Source organism: Somniosus microcephalus, chromosome 7 (genome assembly GCF_052327205.1).
Source record: "Somniosus microcephalus isolate GS21.2 chromosome 7, FLI_Smic_1.0, whole genome shotgun sequence".
In the NCBI taxonomy this organism is placed as follows: Eukaryota; Metazoa; Chordata; class Chondrichthyes; order Squaliformes; family Somniosidae; genus Somniosus; species Somniosus microcephalus.
Window position 1 is genome coordinate 106,476,304 of NC_140993.1, and position 17,526 is coordinate 106,493,829.

General features: G+C 41.5%; 1 protein-coding gene across 3 annotated transcripts in view; it reads left to right on the forward strand.

Annotated features, from left to right (window-relative positions):
• rock1 (Rho-associated, coiled-coil containing protein kinase 1) overlaps positions 1-17,526 on the forward strand; it is a 245,316-nt gene that overhangs the window by 105,513 nt on the left and 122,277 nt on the right. For all 3 annotated transcript variants that reach the window (XM_085992815.1, XM_085992816.1, XM_085992813.1), the window contains exons 3-8: positions 1,511-1,611; positions 5,157-5,294; positions 6,775-6,950; positions 7,956-8,040; positions 15,626-15,770; positions 16,989-17,127. In XM_085992815.1, coding sequence (XP_085848941.1) covers positions 1,511-1,611; positions 5,157-5,294; positions 6,775-6,950; positions 7,956-8,040; positions 15,626-15,770; positions 16,989-17,127 — 784 coding nt within the window. The remainder of the gene's footprint in view (positions 1-1,510; positions 1,612-5,156; positions 5,295-6,774; positions 6,951-7,955; positions 8,041-15,625; positions 15,771-16,988; positions 17,128-17,526) is intronic.

A 17,526-nucleotide genomic window follows, 5' to 3' on the forward strand; every position in this document is an offset into this window, starting at 1 on the left:
CTTTTAAATGATCTAACATGCCCACCATCAGGTCAGCTGTCCACACTGGTGGGTTTTTCCAGAAGTGTGCATTTTCATTAATGGTGTTCACCCCACATATTTGTAGCTCTGTAAGGGAGAGATCAGTTAAAGGGTTGAACTCCATAGGCTGGATTAAAATTGGGCAGCAGGCCAGTTCTGGCCTGCCAACTGGGGATTGAATGCCCTTGCTTTATGGGCTGAGATAGCCCTCCCACTGTAGTGTTTCCTCACACTCTAGTGAGATAAATGCTGAATGTTACCAGAATAGTTAAAAAGGTGGCAGATTGTGGGAGAGTTACTGGGCCTGAGTAACTTATTCTACTAGTCTACTTCCCTTTATATTAAAGAGAAAGTAAGTATTAACTGGTTTCTCTCTTCATTTCTATCCTTTTCTTCTCCCTGGCTACATTCTTGGGCTGAACCAGACCATTTGCAATCTTGGTGTCCTGTTAACCCTACGCTGAGCTTCAATCCGCACAAATGGTTTATTTGACCAAGTAATGACACTTACTTTGACCTGTGCAATATTGTTTCTTCATCACTGAAACCCTTGTATGTGTCTTTGTCATCTCCAGAATTGACTTCCAAAAATCCCTTTGTTGTACTCCCATCTTCCATAAACTCCAACTTGTCCAAAATTTTGCTGCTCTTATCCTGTCTCGCACTATGTCCTGCTCACCCATCACGCCTTGTCCTCACTGACCTAGAATAGCCCCTATCTCTCAACATATTAAATTTGAAATCCCCACTCTCATCTATAAATCCCTGCTTGATCTCACCCCACCTTACTTTTGTAATCTCCTCCAGCCCTATATTCACTCCTGAATGCTATGTTCCTCTGACTCCAACCTATTTTTGCACTCTCTTCCTCCCACCGGCCCACCATTGATTGCAGAGCTTTCAGACACTTCGGGCCTACTGTCTGGAACTCCCACCCAAAATGCTTTGACCGGTCCGCTGTTTAAACAAACACCATAAAATTTTTCCTTTTCTGGTTCAGCATCTGTTTTCTTACATCTATTTATGAAATGCCTTGGAACATTTCTTTGTTAAAAAGGCTATATGAATGCAAGTTATTCTTATTCCTAATTTTAATCTATGCCCTATGGTTTGAAGCCTTGACATAATGAGGAATTTTCTTTTATCAACTATATCAATCCCTTTCATAATTCAAATCGTCAATTGAGTCACCTTGAAGTCTCTTTGCCAAAGAAAACAAGCACATTTTTTGAACATTTCCTTATAATTTGGATTCCTGATATATAAAATCATCTTCACTAATCACTTCTGTACCACTCAAGCAATATTGTCTTTCCTAATGCTCATGAAACTCTCAAAGTTGAATAAGTCAATACTTTTTTTGAATCGGCAGTTACCACAAATGAAAATTGTTACATAGCAACTTCTGTATTTAACGCTGAACAAAAGATGTAAACTTGGTCATAATTGCAATGAGGATGGACTAATGATTTTTACATTTGTTTTACAGACAAAGATGCAATGAGTAAAGTTCGAGATTTAAGAATGAAAGCAGAAGATTATGAAGTTGTTAAAGTGATCGGTAGAGGAGCATTTGGTGAAGTTCAGCTGGTAGGTTTATGGCAGTGCTTTTTTCCACTTTTTTGTTGAGGCCAAATTTCCAATCGGGCACACAATCAGAATGCTTCAACATACCACACCATGTAGTGATGGAACAGCAATCTATAGTGTTGCCCTTTCGCTTGATTTCTGGATGCTGGAATAGCCCTGCTTCCTAATAGTGTTTTTTTTCTCTTGATAAAGAGGAAGAGAATGCTGAATTTGAGCTGGGAAATTCTTCTTAGCTTGACATGCCATGAATGAAGGAGCAGGGTCAAGGTGATGGGAGGTGGGCCACAAGTGGGCCTGGGCTGTGTTATGAATATTACTGGTTTGTGCAAACTACATTTCTCACAATTAGCTTTCTCAGCTCATCTCAGAGAGGCATCCTATTTTAATATTAATATGCCCTGAACTCTTGACATAAGAATAGTTCATTTTTTTCAGATTTAATGAAGTACAGCACATAACATAATTGCACTGTGAAGCTTCATTGTAGTGTATTTTGTATGATTTCCAAAAGAATGAGTGCATGACTGTACATTTAGAATAATGGCTGCAGTGTAATTTTTTTCAAGTAAACCTCAGCTATTCTGATGTGTTCTTTCTAATAAGTCAGTTATTTCATCATTTTTTGATCGCATTAAGAAAATAAATTATATTTTGCCAAACATTTTAAGTTCTTAAGTGATAAAACTATGTATTTTCTACACATAAGAACCAGTATTCAGAAAACATGACCACCTCTATTTCCCTCAACTTTCAACTTTAGCCTGTTCAATGTTTTTCGCAAGGAAAGCAACTGAAATAGGGGACTCATCATGTGAAAATTTGAGAGTGCAAGTCTGTGTGCTAGTACTCCATGGAGCACCAAGCCAATTAGTTCAACACTGAACTTGCATCTCCCAATTGAATGGTTGTGAAATTGATTTAATAGCCAACCAAAGTAACTGACAAAGTTTCTATCCCAATAGGCACATTAAATAGATATAGCTATAATAGTTAATGATCAGTGAATCTTGACATTTTTTCCTGCTGCCAAGCAGCAATTTGAGCCATGGGACAAGTTTTGACATTTTGCCAGATCTAATATTGCATTTTGCCGTTTTGTGGGTGCTCAGTTCACAGTTGATATTTTTAGTGGACTTTCAAATTTACTACGTCAAAGTATCTTTCATTACATAAATTATATTTTTTTCCCCCAATTGCTCTGATGAATTTCAAGATGGTAGTCAACAATATTTACATCAATCATTCCACATTTATCATATTCACCTTCAGGGAATTTGTACAAAAATTAGTGTTGACTTAATGCTTCATTTAGATTAATTGGTCAAACACATTACTCACGGTCCCGTAGGGGTATCATAAACACACACCACATCCCACGCAGTGCTCTAGTGTGCTGTTACTTGTGTGCTTTGTGCCATCTGCTCAGGTTATAGCTGACTATTGTATCAATACTCAACAGCAGAGTTAGTTCTAAGACTTGTGGAGGAAGTGTATGGTTTCTTGAGAGGGAATCGCCCCTGTATCTACCCAAGAACAAATACAAAATATTGGCCCAGATTTTGAGGTCAGCGGCGAAGTGATGGCGCTCTCTGCTGACCTTGAAGAAAGCTGCCCATAAAGATTTAGCGATCTCTCTGGTGTGGATTTCACCTCTCCTGACGTTCATTTCATTCTGACGCCAAGTCAAGGGGATCTCCAGCGTCCAGTAACGGTGATGTCATCAAGCTGGCTAAGCAGCCAAGCATATTGAAGAATTCTCAGATGGCAAATCAGGAAGTAAAATCCACTGATTTTCCTTCACTTTTTAATCATTTTACAGAGAGCGAAATAAAGATTGGGCCATACACATGGAATTAAGGTAGAAGCTGAAACATAAACAAATTAAAAAAAAAAATATATATATTTAAAAAAATGGAATTTTTATCATAATGGAAACATTTGACATGCCACAAATATAAAATTAGTCATTTCAGGGCCAGAATGGTTGTTCAGCAGTCAGTATGCAGTTTAAAAACCCAGTTGCACCTCTTTCAAACAAGGTTTAACTTTTTCCGGGGTTTTTAACAGTGATATTCCAGCGTGAAAGGGGAAGTTTTCGTCATTTCAGTGATTTGAATTGATTGCGGATTCGGGAGAGTTCAACAGCGCAGCCTGTGGAGAAGCATAGAATCACTGACAGTAACTTCTGGATTTCCACGTTTATCTGCACACGTGTGGACTCCAGAAGTTGCTGTTAGTTTCAGAGGTGTGCTGACGGTTTTGCCATCAGTACTACCGCAAACCGGGCAATTATAAACCTTACAAGATGCAATTTCAATAGTTGCCTATATTGAAATATCACTGATCATTTTTTAGCAGAGAAAAGATTTACTTTAAAAAGTATTTGGTTTTAATTATCTTGGTATGGTGATGAGCCACAAACGATGGACCATCTGCTCCACTGCCATCTCCTGTCCGAGTCCTGTAATGCTATTGACCTTGCCATGGACAATAATAATGCCAAGGCATGCTTGCCTTGTGGCAGGGAAGAGTGTGAAAATGCAATGAAAATAAAGTTCCTGCAGAGCCTACCTTTAACACCTCCACTAGCCTAAAACATCAGCAAGGAAATAATCAGTTTAACTTTACCACATTTTTATACTTTAATGATATGAATTGTTAGACTTTGATTTGCAGTTATGAAAAATATCTGCCCAGATTGCTTTGGTTGGTTAAATGATTGTGGTATCAGGAGGAGATTTTTTTTACCAGTCTTAAAAGTTTTAACAAAAAATGCAAATCTTTTGCAGGATTTGATTATCATCATAATCTTGGAGCGCTCCATTGCAATTTTTGTAATGTGGAGTAAGTTTGATGGTTTATTTGATCAAGTAATGGGCAAAAAGCCAGTCATTGGAATAAACCTTTCCTGTCCAAATTAGGAACCCAGAATTGTTCTTATTCTTTTCCCACCTCTCTCTCTCTCTCTCAGTGCAGTTATGTTTACAAAAGGTTTGACTTCAGTACCTATTTTGAATGATGCTAGGGGACTGCCGTGTCATACTGCCCACTCGTAGCAGATGCCGGTGAAATGTTTTAATGTTGACAGTTATCCTACTGTTCTATGGAATAAGATTTGAAGTGTGCAACAGAGACTCCATGTGTGATGGACAGAAGTTAGATGCTAAACTTTTAATTAATGATTTATAAACAGCAACATTCTTTAGTTTCTACAGTATCTAATTTCTGCTACAATGCTTGACATTTTTAAATGTTTTGCAAATGAGTTATTTTTAAATCCTTCAATATTTGTAAACAAATTGAGATAGTGAAAAGATAGGTTCCAATGTGTTTCATGAAATTTAAATATTTTAACTACAGTACTGAGTGTTACAGCAAAAGTAATTACATGTATTCATTTGAAAATTGCCATGAGGGCAAATAAAGGACAGCATGGTAGATATGTTCATCTGAAGTCAAAGATGCCATTATTTTAACCCAGGACTTAAGACTCAAACTCCCTGTTTCTGAATTATATGCTGTTGCAATATTTTTTTTTTTTTAAGGTGAGACACAGAGGTACAAGAAAAGTGTTTGCAATGAAACTGCTCAGCAAGTTTGAGATGATTAAGCGATCTGATTCAGCATTCTTCTGGGAAGAGAGGGGCATCATGGCTTTTGCTAATAGTCCGTGGGTTGTACAGGTATTTTAAATGTGTTTTTACTATCATGTATTGAGTGAGTAGTTTTGAAAATCTGTTGATAAACTGTGGAGTTGTTGATTCTGAACATCGTTGCATCTAAATTATTGTAAATTATTTTTCAAGTTCAAAATTAACCTGTACCCATAAATCTGAGAGTTTAGAGACTAATCCAGTGAGTAACTATACTGTACAGATCAGGAAGTACCCAGGTTCAATCCTGGTCTGTATGCAATTATCTAATCTCAGCTGGGACAGCAGTAGCGACATAGGGTAAGGAAGCAAAAATATGTCAAGGTTCTTACTTTTCAGCTTTTGTTGTGCTGAAAGGCTATGATGTCCCGTAGGTGAATAATCTGCTGACGCTGTCGTGGCTTACTGAGGAATAGTAGCCCCCAGGAAGCTATCAATGTCTTTAGAAGGGAGGAGAGAAAATTGGCAAGAGAAACCACCCCCAAAGTTGAAAGTCCCAAATAAAACTATTTTAAAACCAATATTGTGGAGACCACCTTTCTAAATAGAATAGCTTTTACCGTAATATATTTTACTCAATTCATAATTTTAATTTATATTATCCTGTAAATAAATTTAAGAAATCTGATTTGTATATTCTGTCGTTAATGTACAGGTTTATGGAGAGCAACAATCGAAGTTGGCTGTTTTTTACTTTTATAACCCCTCATCTTGAATGAGATATCTGTGCACACTGTTGAATAATTTGAATCATATTAGCTGAAAGGTCCATTGTATTTAAACAGACCTTTCAGCAGATGTTTGAGGCGGGGTGTGAAGAAGGGATACAGAATAGTGAAGTAAAGAATTTCTTGAGGCCTGACAACAACACAAAAATTACCGTTGTATTTACCATTGCAGAATGGTTTAATGGTTCACCAGATCACAGTTACTCTTGGGTTAAATGATTTTTTTTTTTTTTTTTTAAAGTATGTGGCTTTTTTAGCAAGAGTTTATGAACATTCTTCAAGATGGTGCCTTTGATAAGGAGTTATTGCCATTCTGTACAAGAGAACTTTTTTGCTTTTTTTTATGCCTTCAGTAGATTGTGAACAAAAAGACAACTTTGGTTTATTTTCTTGTCCTATTACCACTCCCTTTTGCCTTGCACCACTATCCCTTTTGTCATTTAATCACTCTTGCCTTCCACCCTATCACAGATCTTCCCTTTTGTTCTTTACTCCCCTTTCCCTGCCTCTTTACTTGCTTAAAACCTGTTACATCTCTACTTTTTCCAGTCATGTTGAAAGGTCATCGACCCAAAAAGTTAACTCTCTTTCCCCACAGATGCTGTCTGACCGGTTGAGCATTTCCAGCATTTTCTGTTTTTATTTCAGATTTACAGCATCTGCAGTATTTTGCTTTTGACATAACTTGAGTGTTCATTCTTATTTGCATAGTATAATGGCAACGTTACTTTTGACAGTTTTGCAGTTATGAATTGATAAATCTGTTGTTACACTCTAAATAGCTGTCCTATGCATTCCAAGATAACCGTTATCTCTACATGGTGATGGAATACATGCCTGGTGGGGATCTCGTAAATTTAATGAGTAATTATGACATGCCTGAAAAATGGGCCAGGTTTTACACAGCAGAAGTTGTGCTTGCCTTGGATGCGATTCATTCCATGGGCTTCATTCACAGGTAATTAATTATTCAGACAGTTACTCCTGACTGTTGCAAATTAAACTTATTATCCAAATTTGATGCAGTTATGTTGGGGCTTTAATGATGTTTAAAATATATACACAAATTCACATAAACCGTGTGTATGCATGCTTGTGTGTGTGGGGTGTGTGTTGTATGTTACGCTGCGCGCGCGTGCACCCACTTGTGAGAGTGCGTTGCACTTGTGCTGTGTGTGTTGTAACATAAGAACATTAGAAATAGGAGCAGGAGTAGGCCAATCGGCCCCTCGAGCCTGCTCCACCATTCAATAAGATCATGGCTGATCTGATCCTAACCTCAAATCTTCTATCACTCTCCATCCACCCGAACCCATGTGATCTCCCGGGAGAGGCGAAAAACCAGATAAAAACCCAGTGGCCAATTTGGGAGAAGTTGTGCACATGCATGTTGTGTGTGTGTGTTATGTGTGAGCCATGGCTCACTGGTAGCACTCTCACCTCTGAGTCGGAAGGTTGCCGGTTCAAGTACCATTCCAAAGACCTGAGCACGAAATCTAAGCTGATGCTGCATTGCAGTACTGAGGGAGTGCTGCACTGTCGTAGGTGTCGTCTTTTGGGTGAGACGTTAAACCGAGGCCTCGTCTGCCTGCTCAGGTGGATGTAAAAGATCCCATGGCACATTCGATGAAGTGTAGGGGCGTTCTCCTTGGTGTCCTGACCAATACTTATCCCTTGACCAACATCACAAACAGATTAGTTGGTCATTATCACATTTCTGTTTGTGGGACACTTCCAAAGAACTTCATTAACTGTAAAGCGCTTCGGGACACCCATAGGTTGTGAAATACACGATATAAATGCAAGTTCTTTTTTCTTTGTGTACGTTATGTTACATGTGCATGTGTGTGCGATGTGTATACATTAAATGTTTACAAGAACTGTGCTGACCATTAGCACCTAAATTACTTTTTATGTTGCAAAAGTATTTTATAATAGAAGTCCTTTTTTTGTCTTTTGTCAGAGATGTGAAGCCAGATAATATGTTGCTTGACAAAGCTGGTCACTTAAAATTAGCAGATTTTGGAACTTGCATGACGATGAATAAAGTAAGTAGTATTCCATATTGAATATTTCTCCCTTGGTGTTTCAGGTTTGATGAGTTGTCCCCATTTTGTTGTTGTACTGATTTATTTCCTAATCATACTGTTAAATTCCATAACACTGAACCATTTGTCTTGTTTTGTGTACTACAGAATATATTTATTAATAAATAGCAATGCTTTGAAAGGTTCAGTTGACATCACACAGCTTGAGTTTTGATCAGATATTCTGAATTCTGAGTGATAATTTCCATCTGGCAGGTGCTCCTGTGACTTCTATAGTGATATAGACTTGTATTTCACAGAATGTTTTGTGGAAATGAGTAACAGTTGTTTCTGGCCAGCTAAGATCTGCATTTTTATAGTCACGTTGTTCAACACATACCTCATCCTTTATTTGTTCATCCTCTGCATAGAAATATAAAATTCTTTCATAATGCAAAGGGAAGGAACCTAGAACTTAATGTCGTGCATGTGTTGGTTAAGAGACATTTCCCTACTCCTATTACATATTGTTCGCACCGCTGGTACTTACCCTTCTCTTCACAGATTCCCCCAACAAGATCTGTATGCACTATTCCAAATCGGGAAAAGTTTAAATAAGTCTATTGATTTTGCTAGTATTCCATAGTTTTGTAGTGTTTTTTTTTTAAATACCTGTTGCAACATTTTTCTAGTTTTATTGCTTTGTTATAAATATTTTGCAGGGTTTTCATTTGCTAAATTATTGACTCTCTTGGTTGCTACTGACCCACTGCAGATCTATTTTGATTGGTTTAGTCATAGTCAGTTCCACCTCGGCCTCCATCAATGTCCAGTGCCAGTTTTAAACTCTATATTGAATGGCATGGATACTTTCCGGTGACTGATTCCATGCTCATTGTAATATTCTGGAAGTTTTTTGACCATTTTTCCATAGAAAGGATTTGGGGAAAAAAAAGTGTTACAAAAACCGATTGTGTTCTAAAGCAAAGTGTATTCACACAAGTTTTTTTTAAAAAGGTACCGAGATGAAAGGTGGTTAAAATGCTAATTATCCCCAAAGAGTGTAAACAATTAGCAATTAATTAGTTTCTCTGAGTAATCGATAAATGCCTTGCATCCATTGTGTTAGGTGATCCCTGGTTCCGGATGCTTGGAGGAGAGTGTCTGGCACAGGTCCTCTTGTGTTGTGAACACAGTGAGAAAAAAATAGTCAGTCAGGTTTATAAGCAGAAAGTGGCAAGGGCAAACTTTTACCAGACTCTTGAGAATGCAGTTATTTTATGTCAAACAAAACAACCAACTAATGGGAGGAAATGTATTATTATGTGAATACAAATTGTACTGATTTGGTTCACTTAATTCAATCATAACTCTTCCTCTATAACACTTGTGAAATAAAGCTGCTTAATAATTTGTATCTGGCCCCATCTTACCAGGTGTTTCCTCAGTCCTTCAAAACAAACAGAAAGGCACATAGGGAATTGTGATAAAGACACAAAAATCTATTTTGGTTCACAAGGAAGTACCATTGTTACATGCTGGGATATGCTATAGTAAACATAAATATTGGGCAATGCAAGTCAGCTCTGGCACGTAAAGGGCATGAGATCCACTTACGGGAGTAACTGATGCCACTGAACCCGAGAAGGTATCTACGACAGACCCAAATTTGTAACATTCATTTTACTTCGTTAATTGTTATAAAACTTTACCAAGTGTGAAGTCATCTTGAAATTTAGCACAAGTGCTTGATTCAATTGAAGGCTCTCCTGGCTGTAAGTGTGAGGAGCATAATTAAACTCCATTATTGTTGTGCCATGCGACTACCAGGATGGCGGAATGTGAACTTGATGGACCTTGGTCTCTTTTGTCTAGCAGTTCCTATGTTCCTCTGAGTACTGCAGGTCCAGAGAGACCTTGGGTACCAATTTGGCACCAAAGTTCTCCTCCACTCCAAAGCCAGGAGGTGAATCAAGTTTTAGCAGAGGATGTTTCCAGAAACAACTGAAGGAAGCTACACTGGCTGAGGCAAGTTGTACTTTGCTTAGTATGCCTAGGTAGAAGACATTCTAAGCATCTAAGTGCTTGACTGATGCCCTCTGATGCTTTTGATCAATTTTCACTGACACCAGAAGTGAGCAAGAGCTTTGACCTGATGCGTAATCTTTTTCAACTATTTTGCGACAGTTTTTAGAAGGCTCACTTATTAATATAGCCTCTAAAGTATCTCTCAAGAACCTGAGTGTAAACACCAGTACCCACTGAATCACCACACATAGCTATAATATTACATTGTTGTGCATGTTAGGCCTTCCATTTGTTTCATTTTCCTTTATTATGCAAATGATATTACATTTTAATAATTAGCATTAGGTAATCATAAATAAAATGTCACATGGGTCATGGTTTGTTGTTTAAACTACAACGTGGCCTGATTGTAATACACTGTTGACTTTGCCACTCATGGTCAATTCCATTCATTTAAATGTGGTACCACACCAAGGCCCATTTGGATTCTTTTATTTTCAGTTTGATGGTAATATTCTTTGTATATTTCTTCCCAACCTACACACCAGCTGTGACCAAGAGCATTTACAATGGTTTTTCAGTTCTCTGGAATGCCATTCTGGAATGGCCTCCTATTTCCATAATTCTCATATTTGCAGCCTGTGCAAAAATATCTTCCAATAGCTTGACATTTTAATGACATGGCATAATTGGGAACTCAGTAGCATGGGGGATTGAATCTGGACCTTACTCCTACATGATGCTACCTGCGTTGCTTTTAAATTGGATTTAATTGTTACAGAAGGAAATAACTTGCATTTTATATCTTTTTCGTCCTTGGGACGTCCAAAAATGCTTCACAACCAACGATTACAGTTGAAGCGCGGTCACTTTTGTTATGTAGCCAATTTGCACATAAATGACCAGTTAATGTATTATTGGTGGTGTTGGTTGAGGGGTAAGTGTTGGCCAGGGCACCAGGTGTATACCTTTTACATCCATCTGAGCAGGTAGATGGGGCCTCATCCAAGAGACGGCATATTCGAGAATGCAGTAGTCTATCATCACTACTGAAGGGCTGGATTTTGTCAGTGTGGGCGGGTTGGGGCATGTCAGGTGGAAATTGTGTCAGGACCCCAACTCCTAAGTGAAGTGTTGAAAAAGTGGGATTTTCCCCTAATTGGGCGATTGATTTTCTGCGCATGGGATCCCCTGGTCCATTGAGTCTTTTTATACAGAAAGTCGTCTCCGATGACGTCATCAATGCTGTTGGATTTAAGGCCTGCAAGCAGCCTTGCTTCTTCTGGAGACTGCAAAGGCTCTGCAAATTGTATGAAGGTGTTGAATTCCTGACAATGTCCACGATCAAGCAAAAGTGTGCACCTCGGTTTGACGATCCCTCCCTCCAAGCTCTGGTGGAGGGAGCCAGATGTAATAAGGAGGTGCTGTTCCCTTCCTCAGGGAGAAAAAAGCCACCCCAGCTGTGTGGCTGCAAGTGGCCCAGGAGGTCAACTCTATTTCAATGAGCCGCAGAACCTGGCTGCAATGCAGGAAGAGGTTTCATGACCTTCTCCACACAGGAAAAGTGAGTATGACTTTCCCATCACCCTCAATCTGATCCCCATCGCCTCTCCTCACCAGCACTCTGCTTTGCCAACCTCTTCCTCCACATCCCACTTGACACTTGCATCCCTGCACCCTTACCCATTCCCTCTCTCGCTCTGGTCACATTTACTAAACTATTCGACCATGCAGCCCTCACACTCCCTATCACTGTGATGCAATGACAACAACTTATAACACACGGAGCGGTCCTTTGTATCCTTCTAAGCCTCTATGCTATGGATTCTCTACACTCACTCCTTCATTCTCACTCAAACTCCACTTGTGTCCCTCATTGCAGGAAAAGAGAGCCCACAATAAGAGGGAAAGAGCCATGACCGGAGGAGGGTCACCCTCAGTAGCCCAGCTCACCCCTTGGGAGGAGGCGGCCCTGGAAATCGCTGGGATTGAGGAGGATACCCAAGTGGGGGACGGACAGACGGGCGCAAGCTGGTGACAGAATAGTTTGGCATCTCTCTCATTGACATTGCATGAGTCACTGATAATGAATCTGATGCTCTAACAGATGGACCTATGATCATCTACACTATTCAGTGTGCATGTAACCTTGACCTCACATCTTAACTCTTTCCTTTACTCCCCCACAGGACCATCGAAAGCCCCTGACCCCACTGTCCAGGAGGACAAGCCTGAATTCCTGACTCCTCAGAGGAAGCTGCAACCTCTGAGGGCGCAGCGTCAGCAGAATTCAGCGCACCCAGCACCAGCGTACACCTCAGTGGGACCTTCGAGATAGAATAGTGTTGGCACCTGGTGTATCACAGATCACAAGTGAACATCAGCAGATGGTGGAGACGGGGACAGCAGTGGAGAGTCCTTGTCGGAGGGCGTAGGACTCTGCCAGCTCGGCTCAGCTGCATGTCATCCCTGTGCCTTCGTGTCCATCCAGAAGGAGAGCGGTGCTGGAACTCCAGGAACAGGTGCAGGAGTCTCTGGCAGGTTTTGTCTCCAAGGTCGCTGCGAGTGTGGAGCGAATGGAGGAGTCCATCGTAAACCTGAGCAGAGCCTTTGTGGGGGCATTGGCGCATGAACGCATCACCGCGGAAAGGATGGCAACCTCCGTGGAAAGGCTGGCTACCGTAGAGGAGATGATGGCTACTGTAGAGGAGAGGATGGTTACGGCTTAGTCGCTAGGGTATGGAAAACATGGTAATCGTTCAGACTAGAATGACATATGAGGAGCGATGGTCAGCTATTGAGCATACGAACCAGACCTTCATGGAAGTTCTCTGGAGTGGGACTTCCAGTGCAGAAACGGGTCCTCATGGCCCCCCTGAAGTGCAGCAAAGTGCTGTCAAGCCACTTGCTAGCTCTGAAGTGGGGCTGACCCATGAGAGGGATGTTGGTGGCAGAGAACAAGGAAGTGGGGGCTCCTCTCCAAGCGCTCACACGACCATGCCACTGCAGAGCTCTTGGTCAGAGCCCCACCAGAGTCCTCCTCCAACTGTGATGGGTGTCTCAGCCCCTGCACAGCCACAGGAGCAGCAGACTTGGCGAGCCTGCACAGATTCGCCACCCCAGAGGACGGCCGCCAAAGGCGTCGAGACAGGAGCAGCAAGAAAGTGAGCAAGGGGCCTCCACATCTGCTGACATCACAGGGGAAGCACCACATAGGAGCACGTGTAAGAGGAAGATAAAGCACAAGTAGTCACAAGGGTAGTCACTTGGGTGCTGTGATGTTTTGTATTTGGACCAGCCATCATTGTCATTGTATTATAAACAGATTTGTTGGCAAACTGTTGAAGTTGTGGCCTGTGTCATTTCGCAAATGGGACTCTCACATTGACGGCTTAGGACGCCTTGCAATAGTCAGTATGGTGGTCAGAGTGATAGGAATCCGCAGGTTCTTGTCCATTGTGGATGCTCTGGTAAGAAGGTGCGAGACAAAAGTGTTCGATTGTGCAGGCTCACCAAATCTGGCCAAGATGAGTGCGTCCTTTGCATCCCGGGCTAAAATGTTGTCACGCGCAGGCGCCTTCTGGCCTGTGCAGCTTCAGGTGGTTGACTAGCAGTTTGGCGCTCCTGTTGATGCTCCTGCTGTTGCTGCTGCTATTGTTCATGGTTCTGCTGCTGCCGCGGCTGGTCTTTGTCCGAATCTGATGTCCAGGAGGAAAGGAATTAAATGGTCGCTATGCTTCTGGTATATGCCTCAGTTGAGGAAGTGCTCAGTCAAGGTGGGGAGAGGGGTTTCCCAGGAGGTCACGCTGGAGATGGGTGTCAGGCTCCAAACTTCCACAACTATGAGTAGGCCTGCTAAAAGTTCGCCCAGACCTGAGACAACAAAGTTCTGCCACCTGCAAATGATAATCGGTGAAAACTCCTTTGTAATGGTGAAGCTGCATCTGTTAGTAAGCTATCCAATTGTGAGGCCGCCAGGATTACCTGGCGTGTTCCAGAGGAGGCGTGTAGGATGTCTAAAAATCGGAAAAGCCTCTCAAAATGGGATAATAGAGGAGGCCTGGAAAGGGGATCAGAAAACACGCATTTGGGAAAATTGGTTGGAGGTGGGATTGGGCCCGCCCGCCATTTTTTGCGATTTTACCACCTCGCACGCCTCCAAACCCACCTCCTCGTGCTTGGCAAAATCGAGCCCGAAGTGTCAGCCCAGATTATGTGCTCAAGTCCTGGAGTTGGGCTTAAACCCGAAACCTTCTGACTTAGCTTTCGTTCAGTAGTAGCACTCTTACCTATCACAGGATATTCATCAAATTCTCTGAATAATCATTTCAGATTCGATCCTGTACTTTCTTTTATTCATTCACGGGGTATGGGTGTCGCTGGCAAGGCCAGCAATTATTGCCCATCCCTAATTGCTGCCGAGAAGGTGGTGCTGAGCCGTTGCCTTGAACCACTGCAGTCCGTGTGGTTAGGGTACTCCCGCAGTGCTGTTACGGAGTATGTTCCAGGATTTTGACCCAGCGACGATGAAGGAACGATGATATATTTCCAAGTCAGGATGTTGTGTGACTTGGAGGGGAACTTAGAGGTGATGGTGTTCCCATGCGTTTGCTGCTCTTGTCCTTCTAGGTGGAAGAGATTGCAGGTTTGGGAGATGCCGTTGAAGAAGCCTTGGCAAGTTGCTGCAGTGCATCTTGTAGATGGTACACACTGCAGTCACGGTGTGCCGGTGGTGGATGGAGTGAATGTTTAATGTGGTGGATGGGGTGCCAATCAAGTGGGCTGCTTTGTCCTGGATGGTGTTGGGCTTCTTGAGTATTGTTGGAGCTGCACTCATCCAGGCAAGTGGAGAGTATTCCAACAACAACTTGTATTTTATATAGCACCTTTAACCTAGTAAAACTTCCCAAGGCGCTTCACAGGAGTATTATAAGCTAAAAGATTTGACACTGAGCCACATAAGGAGAAATTAGGGCAGATGACCAAAAGCTGGATCAAAGAGGTAGGTTCTAAGGAGATTCTTAAAGGAGGAAAGAGAGGCGGAGAGGTTTAGGCTAGGAATTCCAGAGCTTAGGGCCTAGGCAACTGAAGGCACGGCCACCAATGGTGGAGCGATTAAAAATCAGGGATGTTCAAGAGGGCAGAATTAGAGGAGCACAGATATCTTGGAGAGTTGTGGGCTGGAGGAGATTACAGAGATGGGGAGGAGCGAGGCCATGGAGGGATTTGAAAACCAGGGTGAGAATTTTAAAATTGAGGTGTTGCTTGACCGGGAGCCACTGTAGGTCAACGAGCACAGGGGTGATGGGTGAACGGGACTTGGTGCGAGTTGGGACACGGGCAGCCGCATTTTGGATGACCTCAAGTTTACGTAGGTTAGAAGGTTGGGCTTCTTGAGTATTGTCGGAGCTGCACTCATCCAGGCAAGTGGAAAGTATTCCATCACACTCCTGACTTGTGCCTTGTAGATGGTGAATCCTGTACTTGATCATAATATGTTATCAAACTTTTGTAACTCCGTGCAAAGCAGTGTATTTGTTTAGCATGACTTAACTAACCATTTTCCTTACTATTATAGGAAGGGATGGTACGATGTGATACTGCAGTGGGGACTCCTGATTACATTTCCCCCGAGGTGCTGAAATCTCAAGGAGGAGATGGCTATTATGGAAGGGAGTGTGATTGGTGGTCAGTTGGAGTCTTCCTGTATGAAATGCTTGTCGGTGAGTGATGAAAAGGTGCATTAATAAATGCTAGTCTATTTAAATGTTAATTATGTTGTACAAATTCCAGTTTGAAATTAAAAATCGATGTACAGGAAACTTTGTTATATCCGGCACCGACAGGACCAAGCTGTTGCCAATCTATCAAAACTGCCGGACATACAAAGTTAATGTTGAAGCATACGGAGATTTTCATCTCCGTATCTGACAACAAACACTGTTGCTTAGCAACAGCTTCAAACAGTCGGCCCGTACCTTGGAAGCGTCTCTGTAGCTTAGCAACAGCTTCAGAAAGACTTTCCAAAGCCTGACTGTTGGAGAAAAAAAGCCACGAGAAGAAAAACAACCTAACAGAACGGCTCCTGATTTCTGCCGGTAGATCGAGATTTCCGGACATACAACTTCTGGATAAACCAAAGTCTCCTGTATACAATTTCATACCATTTAATGTGTGGAATTTAGGGAAAAATCAACTTCCCCCCCCCCCCCCCCCCATCAAGAATCAGATAAGGAACTGGGAGTCTATAGATGCCTTGTGGCTACAACAATTAAACTTAAGAGTTAACGGTATAACCACCAATGCATGTCGCATTTGGCTAGTTGCTGGCACAAAATCAAAGCTGTCTGAGAGCTTATACTAATTGGCAAAATGATCTGACTCCGCAAGTATTCCACTCAGCTTGGTGTGCTGTGATCTAGTTTTGCCCTGCAGTAAGTGATTCTCAGCGCACATTTTGCCTAATGTGCAACTCCGTTCTCGTAGCTCTAGTAACTAAAATAATTTAAAGAGGAAATTTAAGGTCATTGGCTAAACCAAGGCCGGTGAAAACTTGAGTGTGGAATATCTGTTTTTGCATTTTTGAGTATTCTGCAGGCTGGAAACTAAAATAAACTCAGCATTAAAATTAGATTAAATCCTTGTTAGGTTAAACATCACATCACAAACATGACCCTTTGAGTAACATTGATTGATTTATCCTACCCCAGTACAATTGGACCATTGGTATTACGCTTTACACTGGTATGTCTTCAACATGCTGAGCGGTCCAATGATATAGTGTATAACAGAGTATTGAAATTAGTTATTGTGATGACCATGATCCAGTGGGTAAATTTAAGTTGTTTGTAATCTGCAGTTCTTGTTTGTCAATGTCCTATTAATATTTACAAAGCCGAGACTTGAACTGATCTTTTAATGCTGATTTTTCTTTCTTATAGGTGACACACCCTTTTATGCAGATTCACTAGTTGGAACATACAGCAAAATCATGAATCACAAAAACTCATTGACGTTTCCTGATGACAATGAAATTTCCAAGGATGCAAAAAGCCTCATCTGTGCTTTCCTCACTGACCGGTATGATAAAAAAGACATTGGCCCGGATTTTGCGGTGGGTAATGATGGCGAACTGTCAGCGTTCACTGTTATTACCTCTCTGAAACTGACCACAACTTCAGGATTTAGAGCATGTGCATCTAAATGTGGAAATCCTGAAGTTGCGATCAGTGATTTACTGCTCCAGCGCGCTGTGGCCCCCCCTCCCCACATAGCCGGCAGTCCGTGTACTCAGTGGAGCTGACGAAAACTTGAGCTGTTCTGTGCTAATATTGCTATTAAATACCCCATTAAATGTTGAGCCTTGTTGGAATAGGTGTAATTAGGGTTTTAACAGCGTACTGACTGCTAAACAACCGTTCTGGCCCTGAAAAACACATTTTTATATTTGTGGAATATTAAGTTTCTCCATTATGATAA